General features: G+C 47.4%; 1 protein-coding gene across 1 annotated transcript in view; it reads left to right on the forward strand.

Annotated features, from left to right (window-relative positions):
* The window catches only part of dlg4a (discs, large homolog 4a), a gene marked incomplete at both ends in the record, with an annotated part of 72434 nt that overhangs the window by 53651 nt on the left and 8783 nt on the right, over window positions 1-10000 (forward strand). The window contains 4 exons of the mRNA XM_084450305.1: window positions 7052-7102; window positions 7379-7503; window positions 8969-9138; window positions 9874-10000. The exon at window positions 9874-10000 is cut by the window's right edge and continues 10 nt beyond it. Coding sequence (XP_084306431.1) covers window positions 7052-7102; window positions 7379-7503; window positions 8969-9138; window positions 9874-10000 — 473 coding nt within the window. The remainder of the gene's footprint in view (window positions 1-7051; window positions 7103-7378; window positions 7504-8968; window positions 9139-9873) is intronic.

A 10000-nucleotide genomic window follows, 5' to 3' on the forward strand; every position in this document is an offset into this window, starting at 1 on the left:
TTAACAGCTGAACAGCATTATATTTTTGCAATATCTGCACACAGTCCGTGCGTAGTGAAGTGCATGTCTATTTTCTGCACGACGTACCGTAGGCTACCGTGAACTGTTCTACGAATGACTGCAAAATAAATATTCTGTAAACATTGAGCATTGAGTGATCATTTCGGAGCAGCGACCTCATGGTGAATTTAACGAGTAAATGTCTTAAGTTTATCGTGTATAACCAGGCCGGCTGTTAGTGCTTCCCTGCAGTCGGATCACGTAGGCTACATCCGAGCATTACTGAAGTAGAAGCTGCTGATTATTATTTAAACTGTGTTCGTTTGGATGACAAACAGCACACAAACACGCCTATGGAGTCCAAGCTATTCTGCATGTGAACTTTATCTCAATATAGATTCTAGGTCAAAATTATTAGAGTTGTTTGTACTGTGTGCGCTCCACACCATAAAATGAAAAACATTAATATTTCTCCCGGGAATACCGGGAAAGAGAGCCGCAAATCCCGGGAGGAAAAAAATGCAAATTTCAGGAAAAATATTTAACCCTACTGTGCTGTAAGCCTTATGCGTCGAGGTAGGCTGATGTGAATCTGATAGTGCTGGTGCTGCTGACACCATACATATCTTTACTAGTATCTTAACTGTAAACTATGGTATGTTTACTGTATACTACAGTATCTAGCACAGTATAGTGTCTGTGGTTCCTGTACTGGAGGGGGCTGTAGACTACTGGTGAATGTAGGGTTAGGAGAGGTCAAAGGTCAGCTTCACATGTAAAAAACCTTTGGTCCTGACTAAGATGTGTAAATCCAAAATCATTCTCATTACTAGAAATGGTGCTCAGAGAGCACAGACCTCCACCACTGAATGCATGTTGTGGCTCTGTGCACACCAAAATTGAATAGGTTCTAAAATTGGCCCATGCTACACCCCTCCACCGAGTGTCATGAAAAGTGGTCTGGTAATTTTTGTGAAATCAAAATAAAAAAAATGGAAATGCATTAATGTTCGGTGATCTGTGCTCTCTGAGCACCATTTATAGTTATTATCATTGAGTAATAGACCATGATATTATTATCATTGAGTAATAGGCCATGTTATTATTATCATTGAGTAATAGGTCATGTTATTATTATCATTGAGTAATAGGCCACGTTATTATTATCATTGAGTAATAGGTCATGTTATTATTATCATTGAGTAATAGGCCACGTTATTATTATCATTGAGTAATAGGCCATGTAATTATCATTGAGTAATAGGCCATGTTATTATTATCATTGAGTAATAGGCCATGTTATTATTATCATTGAGTAATAGGCCATGTTATTATTATCATTGAGTAATAGGCCATGTTATTATTATCATTGCGTAATAGGCCATGTTATTATTATCATTAAGTGATAGGCCATGTTATTTTTATAATTGGCTTAAAGACCATGTTATTATTAGCATTGAGTAATAGACCATGTTATTATTAGCATTGAGTAATAGACCATGTTATTTTTATCATTGAGTAATAGACCATGTTATTTTTATCATTGAGTAATAGACCATGTTATTATTATCATTGAGTAATAGACCATGTTATTTTTATCATTGAGTAATAGACCATGTTATTATTATCATTGTGTAATAGACCATGTTATTTTTATCATTGAGTAATAGACCCTGTTATTTTTATCATTGAGTAATAGACCATGTTATTTTTATCATTGAGTAATAGACCATGTTATTTTTATCATTGAGTAATAGTGTAGTAGAGAATTTAGGGGAATAAAATCAAATTAATTGATGCTGTGATGAGAGCAGATTTGATGGTTGGGGGGGTGGATCTGTGAAATACTGTATATTATGGGAAATTAGTAGACATATTCAGTAAATAATGTTATGTTATGTTTATGTGTTAAAGGTTACACATATTTGTTGTTTGTCACATGTAGTAAAAAATCTCTGCTTACAAAACAGAGCCTCCCCTTGGACAGCCACCACCACAAGTATATCTCAGACCTGTGGGAAATTACGTGCCAGAAGTGGAAATGATTTCAATCCCCCTGTTGTTTGCGCTGGCTATGATGCCGGCCCACCAGGAATCACTGGAGCTTTAGACCATCGGAATGGAAATCCAGGTTACCATGGAGACAGTCTTTCCCTGTGGCTGATGCTATTCTGTAACCATGGCAGCCGGTGGTGGGGAGTGGGAGCGATTGTTGGCACTTTTGCTCAGAGTGGTGGGACGCGACTGTGAGGAGGAGGAGGAGGAGGAGGAAGAGGGGAGGGATAACGCCAGAGAAAAGATGATGACCTTTGTCTGAATGCTAACCTGTCTATTACATACGTACGTCACACTGGGCGTGTGTAATAATAGTGTAATATTATTACGTTATAAGACCAGATCTGAGGGTCAGGACAGACTGATGAAGAGCAGGATGAGGAAGATGGATGGAGAAAAAATGTGGGATGTTAGAAGTGTATCTGGCTCATACAGTATGACCTGTGTGGTTTTCTGTTTGCCTGTGGGGGTGTGTGTGTGTCAATGTGTGCACGTGTGTGTGTGTGTACTGACGCATGCATGTTTGCGTGTGTGTCTGTGTGTGTGTGCATGCACGCGTGTGTGTGTGTGTGTGTATGTGTGTGTGTGAGTGAATGAGTGCACGTGTGTGTGTGTACTGGCGCATGCATGTTTGTGTGTGTGTCTGTGTGTGTGTGCATGCATGTGTGTTCGTGTGTGTCTGTGTGTATGCGTGTGTGTGCGCGCGTGTTTGTGTGTGAGAGCTGTCAGCTGTGTGAAGGTGGGGAAGCTGATTTCATGCTGTTGCTGTTGTTGGCTGCTCTGTAAGCACTTTGGATGCACAGCGTGTTCCCCATACTAATCAGGGAGTGATAAAATAACGAAGGAAAATGGATGGAGGTTTAAAGAGGAGAGAGAGAGAGACTGCAGAGAGCATTCTGGGAGGAGCACATCACAGCGCCCTTCTCCTCCTACAGCACAAACATACAGGGAATATATTGAAAAGATAACCAGCCTCTGTAGAGAGATGGAGAGAGAGAACTTAAGCAAACCCAGGACAAATTCTTTTATTAAATCCTTTCTAACGCTTTACCTTTTGTTTGAGTAAAGCTACTATAGTATACAGTAAATATAATATGTAGTATACAGTACAGATCCTATAGTATACAGTAAAGATACTACTATCTGTATAAGTAAATATACTGTAGTATACAATATAATACCACAGTATACAGTAAAGGTACTGGTGAAGATACTAATATACAGTAAATATATCTAATATGCACTAAATATACTATAGTATACAGTTAAGATACTCTGCAGTTTACTGTAAATATACTATATCCTACAGTAAATATAGCCTACTACTGTATGTAGTATCCTATAAAGATACTAGGTAGTATTACCATACAGATAATATAGTGTTAAGATACTATGTAGTACACCAGTGGTTCTCAACTGGTGGAGCCTCAGGACCCACATTTTTCCTTATCATGAAGTCGCGACCCAAATTTATTCCACAGCACTCAAATATATTCCACAAAAATAGAAAGATAGTGCAACAATACAGAAAGCCTTCATACAGTTGTCAGGTGTCATGTGCCAACACCTCACTGCACGTAACACACTGCGGTTTTTGCCCTTTACTGTCTTCAGTGTATGAAAACCCATATTTAAGGTAGTTTGCGTTGTACTTGCGTTTGGTCATGTTTAGCTATACTAGCCTATAATGCTCGATTGACAGCAGCCATCCGATCCGCTGTGATACTGACGTGTCAATTTTGACCGGCACACATTGGCACACGCTAACGTTAGCCCACTTCCTGTCATGTCTCGTAAATAAATTATTGATATTATTGATGTATCGGCTTTCGAGGTCCCAAACGTTCATTAGCCGTGACCAGTCGGGGTAGCAAACTTTCCAGACGCACCTTCCCAGCAATAATCTAATCCAGTCCATATATAAAATCCAAGGTTGTTTATTGTAATCCCAACATCGAGTTCCAAACAGGTAGGTTTCACAATTCCAAATTCGACACGAAAACTGGATTAATTTAGTCCATACGAGTGTGTGGTGGTGGTGTGGTGGTGGTTGAAAAATATATGATCACCCCGTCTATTGTCCAACACTTCCTGCCTTCCTGGTAGACACCCATTAAAACATAGATAATTGGTATCAATTAGCGAACCATGCTGGGTGCAGTACCGTTACCATAATATAGGCTAGGGGGGAGTAATCATTCCAAACGACCTAAACTAAGAATTACCAATTAATGAGAACATAAATCAAACCAAAACATATGAACCATGATTGTCCAAACAAAAAACATTTGACAATAATAATAATAATAATAATAATATCCTACATATGGCTCCAACAATTGAATTTAATTGTGTGTCCTGCAAAATAAAAACCCAACATTTTCTCTATAAATATATATATATATTTTAAAATCTCTTAAAAAAAAAAGAAGAAAACAAAAGGGAAACCGCCCACGAGGCCTTTTCTATTCTTTATTATGTAGACTCTACTATATTCTACAGTAAGTATACTATGTGCTGTAGTATACTATAAAGAATACTATACAGTATAAATACTATGTTGAGGTGATTAATCTGACCATAACAGAGTATCACGTTTGAGAGTGAACACGTCCTGCCCTGTGTAAGAGAATGTAAACCCGCACACAGCAATGAGAGGCCTGTCCTCTCCTGTCCTGTCCTCTCCTGTCCTGTCCTGTCCCGCCCCGCCCCGCCCAGCCCAGCACCGTCCCGTCCCGTCCTCTCCTCTCCTGTCCTCTTCCGTCCCGCCCCGTCCTGTCCTGTCCTCTCCTGTCCTCTCCTCTCCCGTCCCGTCCTGTCCCGTCCTGTCCTCTCCTGTCCTGTCCCGCCCTGTCCTGTCCCATCCCGGCATCGACTTGTTGTCCCCTCAGGCGCTGCTTCCATCATGTTCCTGACTAATGAGACGCAGAGTGGCGCTCTCACATTCTTCAGCGTGCTCAGGTTCCTCAGCGTGTTCACGTTCCTTAGCGTGCTCAGGTTCCTCAGCGTGTTCACGTTCCTCAGTGTGCTCAGGTTCCTCAGCGTGCTCAGGTTCCTCAGCGTGTTCACGTTCCTCAGCGTGCTCAGGTTCCTCAGCATGCTCAGGTTCCTCAGCGTGCTCGCGTTCCTCAGCGTGCTCACGTTCCTCAGCGACGCGGGCTGCCAGCTCTGTAGAGCGCTGGACGCTGATGGCGGGCTAACCGCCGCGGCCCCAACTGTCATCCTGAGTTGGCGTTTCTCCGTTCATGGCGCTGTTATCCGGTGGCGCTTTCATCTCTGCTGTGTGTGCCCTCAGGGCGTCACAGAGGGTCTCAGCATGTGGGACTCTGATCCAGGGCTGTGTTACAGTAGGGGACATTGACACACAGGAGAGGACGGGGGTCCCAAGGCAGAGTCTTGCAGCTGTGGTCTAGCCCACTGTCAGGGTCCCAGAGCCAATCAGCAGTGGATGATGGCCATTGGCCACGCCTCTGAGGCTACAGTAGAGGTTGGGCTTCAAACCAAGGCCAGAGGTTGTGGCTCAGGAGGGAGAGCGGGTCGTTAAACGATTATAGGGTCAGCAGTTCAAATCCTGGCTCCTCCTGTCCACATGTCGAAGTGTCCTTGGGTAAAACGCTGAGCCCCATATTGCTCCCAATGAGCAGGCTAGCTGGTGTGTGAATGTGTGTGAATGGGTGAATGAGAGGCCCATGTAAAGCACTTTGGATAAAAGCGCTATATAAGTGCAGTTCATTTACCATTTGCCAGGTTGGGCTTCAGACTAACGCTAGAGGTTGGGCTTCAAAAAGTCCAGTCTGAGGAGATGTCAACTCCCTAACGTCCGCTCCAGGGGTTTAGGCGACGTGTAGTTAACAGTGAGGACGTTCCGCAGTGAAGGTTGATGTTGGTGGATCGAGGAGCAGGCCGTTGTGACTGCATTGGGAAATGTCTGTGGCTGCTGGTTCCGGCTGGTTCTGGCTGGTTCCGGCTGATTCTGGCTGGTTCCGGCTGGTTCCGGCTGGTTCTGGCTGGTTCCGGTTGGTTCTGGCTGGTTCTGGCTGGTTCCGGCTGGTTCCGGCTGAGCTGAGGAGGAGACTCCAGGCCTGCTGGTCCTGAGGATTCACACCCACACGTATCTTCCCCCACAGCAGTGGCAGCGCTGGGACTGTCTGTCTATTGTTACAACTGCCACAAGCTTCTCTCTGGCCTTGAGGATTATCCCGTGTGTGTGTGTGTGTGTGTGTGTGTGTGTGTGTGTGCGTGTGTGCGTGCGTGCGTGCGTGCGTGTGTGTGTGCCTCCCTGTGCATGTGTGCGTGTCTGTGTGCGTTTACTGCCTGCATACAAATGTGACTTTGAGACTGCTCCTTTGCTTAACGTTCCCTCCCCTCTCGTCTCCTCCAGGGGAACTCTCCTCCAGTGGTGGTGAACACCGACACGCTCGATGGCTCCCCATACGTAAGGATCACTCCTCTGCTCTCTCACTACGCTTGTCTGACCCACAATACCCTCTCACAGCACCATTCCTTAATACGCTCCACTGACTGGCTGTGTTTCTAGACTGTCAGGAGACTGACTGTGTTTCTAGACTGTCAGGAGACTGGCTGTGTTTCTAGACTGTCAGGAGACTGACTGTGTCTCTAGACTGTCAGGAGAGTGACTGTGTTTCTAGACTGTCAGGAGACTGACTGTGTTTCTAGACTGTCAGAAGACTGACTGTGTTTCTAGACTGTCAGAAGACTGACTGTGTTTCTAGACTGTCAGGAGACTGACTGTGTTTCTAGACTGTCAGGAGACTGGCTGTGTTTATAGACTGCCAGGAGACTGACTGTGTTTATAGACTGTCAGGAGACTGACTGTGTGTTTCTAGAATGTCAGGAGAATGACTGTGTTTATAGACTGTCAGGAGACTGACTGTGTTTATAGACTGTCAGGAGACTGACTGTGTTTATAGACTGTCAGGAGACTGACTGTGTTTATAGACTGTCAGGAGACTGTGTGCCTGTACTCTTCTCTCAGGTGAACGGGACGGAGGGCGAGATCGAGTATGAAGAGATTACTCTGGAGAGAGTGAGTATGTTTTTAGTATGGCCATATCATATAATAATCTGGAATAGTATTGTTTTCAGTGTGGCCCTATCATATAATAATCTGGAATATTTCAGTTGAGAGTTAGTTCACCTGATCATTTATGAGGAATAACCGCATTGCTAGATTCTGCTGCCAATTTAATTGTTATTGAGCAGAGCAGGCAAGATGTTTACATTTGTTTTATAACGTGTGTGTGTGCGTGTGTGTGTGTGTGTGTGTGTGTGTGTGTGTGTGTGTGTGTGTGTGTGTGTGCAGGGGAACTCAGGCCTGGGCTTCAGTATAGCCGGGGGAACAGACAACCCCCACGTAGGAGACGACCCCAGCATCTTCATCACCAAGATCATCCCTGGAGGAGCAGCAGCCCAGGACGGCAGACTGAGGTTCACACACACACACACACACACACACACACACACGCACACGCACGCATCTCATTTCTGCAACTCTAGCACTCACACCTCCTCCCACACACACATGCACCCGTCTGTACACACAGCAGCACATCCACGCCCTCGTACGTAAACACACATCCGGACGAATCAATAGAAACAACATGCCCCCCTGCCACGCCATCGGTCTGCACCAGCAGAGGCTCGCTCTCCCCCCTCTTCTCCTCTCTCTCTCCTCTCTCTCCCCACCTCTCTCTCTCCCTCCCTCCTTCTCTCTCTCTCTCTCTCTCACTCCCTCAGTCAGACAGAAGCAGTTCACCCAGCCCAATCTGCTCATAGGAGCAGCCTAAATATAACCATCCCCTCGTCCCCTCCTCCTCCTACTCCTCCTCCTCCCTATCCTCCCTTCTCCCCTCCTCCCCCTCCTCCCTCCTCCCCTCCTTGCATCAAAGAGCGCTTCTCCCCCAGCTACAGACTGGGGTTGATATGAATCAGCCCATATAGTTAAAAGGTAGACATGAAAGCGGGGTCTCTCAGTCAAGCACAATGGCCTTGATAAGCAGGGCTTCACGGAAGCCATTATGCAGAGAGGGGTCTCATGACGTGACCTTCAGAACGGATGAAGTGGCGGGCAAGGTCGTGAACATGTCAGGGCGTGAATAATGGATGAGTGCCAAGGCTCTGAGAAGAAGAGACCGGCACTCTGCTGCTTCCAAGGCCCTGTGTGCAGCAGACCTGCATGCGTGTTGGGGACGTCCCTGCTGAACGCGTGTGGGGGACATCCCTGCTGAACGCGTGTGGGGGACATCCCTGCTGAACGCGTGTGGGGGACATCCCTGCTGAACGCGTGTGGGGGACATCCCTGCTGAACGCGTGTGGGGGACATCCCTGCTGAACGCGTGTGGGGGACGTCCCTGCTGAACGCGTGTGGGGGACATCCCTGCTGAACGCGTGTGGGGGACATCCCTGCTGAACGCGTGTGGGGGACATCCCTGCTGAACGCGTGTGGGGGACATCCCTGCTGAACGCGTGTGGGGGACGTCCCTGCTGAACGCGTGTGGAGGGTGGGTGGATGGAGCAGAGCCACGGGGCCGGCTGGTAGCCGTCTCTCCACCCTGCTCCTCCCTGCTCTCTCCTGCCCTCGTCCCTCATGATCCCTCCCCCCTCCCTCCCTCCTCCCCTGTTCCCTACTCCCCTCCTCCCTCCTCTCCTGCTCCCTTCTCCCCTACTCCCTACTCCTCTCCTCCCCTCCTCCCTCTCCCCTACTCCCCTCCTCTCCTGCTCACCATTAACAGACTCATAATTTTCTCCCCCCCATTCTCTCTGTCTCTCCCTCTCTCTCTCCCCCTCTCTCTCTCTCTCTTTCTCTCCCCCCCCCCTCTCTCTTTCTCCCCCCCCCCTCTCTCTCTCTCTCCCCCCCCACCCCCCCGTCTCCATCCCTCTGTTCCTCTCCCAGCGTGAACGACAGCATCCTGTTTGTGAACGATGTAGACGTGAGGGAGGTGAGCCACAGCCTGGCGGTGGAGGCGCTGAAGGAGGCGGGCGCCATCGTCCGTCTCTACGTCCTCCGCCGGAAACCCGCCGCCGAGAAGGTCACCGAGATCAAGCTCATCAAGGGGCCCAAAGGTACTTGTGTGTGTGTGTGTGTGTGTGTGTGTGTGTGTGTGTGTGTGTGTGTGTGTGTGTGTGTGTGTGAGTGATTGAGTGAGTGAGTGAGTGAGTGAGTGAGTGAGTGAGTGAGTGAGTGAGTGAGTGAGTGAGTGAGTGAGTGAGTGAGTGAGTGAGTGAGTGAGTGAGTGCATGTGTGTAGTCATTCATACACGTATTGTATGTGTGTCAGTATATGTCTCCTCAGTCAATACTTTGCTGTTCCATATCTCTGTTGTTCTGTCTCTCCATCTCTCATCTCTCATCTCTCATCTCTCCATCTCTCATTTCTCATCTCGCATCTCTCCATCTCTCCATCTCTCCATCTCTCCATGTCTCATCTCTCATCTCTCATCTCTCCATCTCTCATCTCTCCATCTCTCCATCTCTCGTCTCTCATCTCTCCATCTCTCATCTCTCCATCTCTCATCCCTCATCCCTCATCTCTCATCTCTCCATCTCTCCACCACTCCGTCTCTCATCTCTCATCTCTCATCTCTCCATCTCTCATCTCTCCATCTCTCATCTCTCCATCTCTCATCCCTCCATCTCTCATCCCTCCATCCCTCCATCCCTGCATCCCTCCATCCCTCCATCCCTCCCTCTCTCCATCTCTTATCCCTCCATCCCTCCATCCCTCCATCCCTCCATCCCTCCCTCTCTCCATCTGTCCATCCCTCCCTCCCTCCCTCTCTCCATCTCTCTCTCCCCCAGGCCTGGGCTTCAGCATCGCGGGCGGCGTGGGCAACCAGCACATCCCCGGGGACAACAGCATCTACGTCACCAAGATCATCGAGGGAGGAGCCGCTCACAAGGATGGCCGGCTGCAGATCGGGGATAA

This window comes from Borostomias antarcticus (assembly GCF_949987555.1).
Source record: "Borostomias antarcticus genome assembly, chromosome: 15".
Taxonomy (NCBI): domain Eukaryota; kingdom Metazoa; phylum Chordata; class Actinopteri; order Stomiiformes; family Stomiidae; genus Borostomias; species Borostomias antarcticus.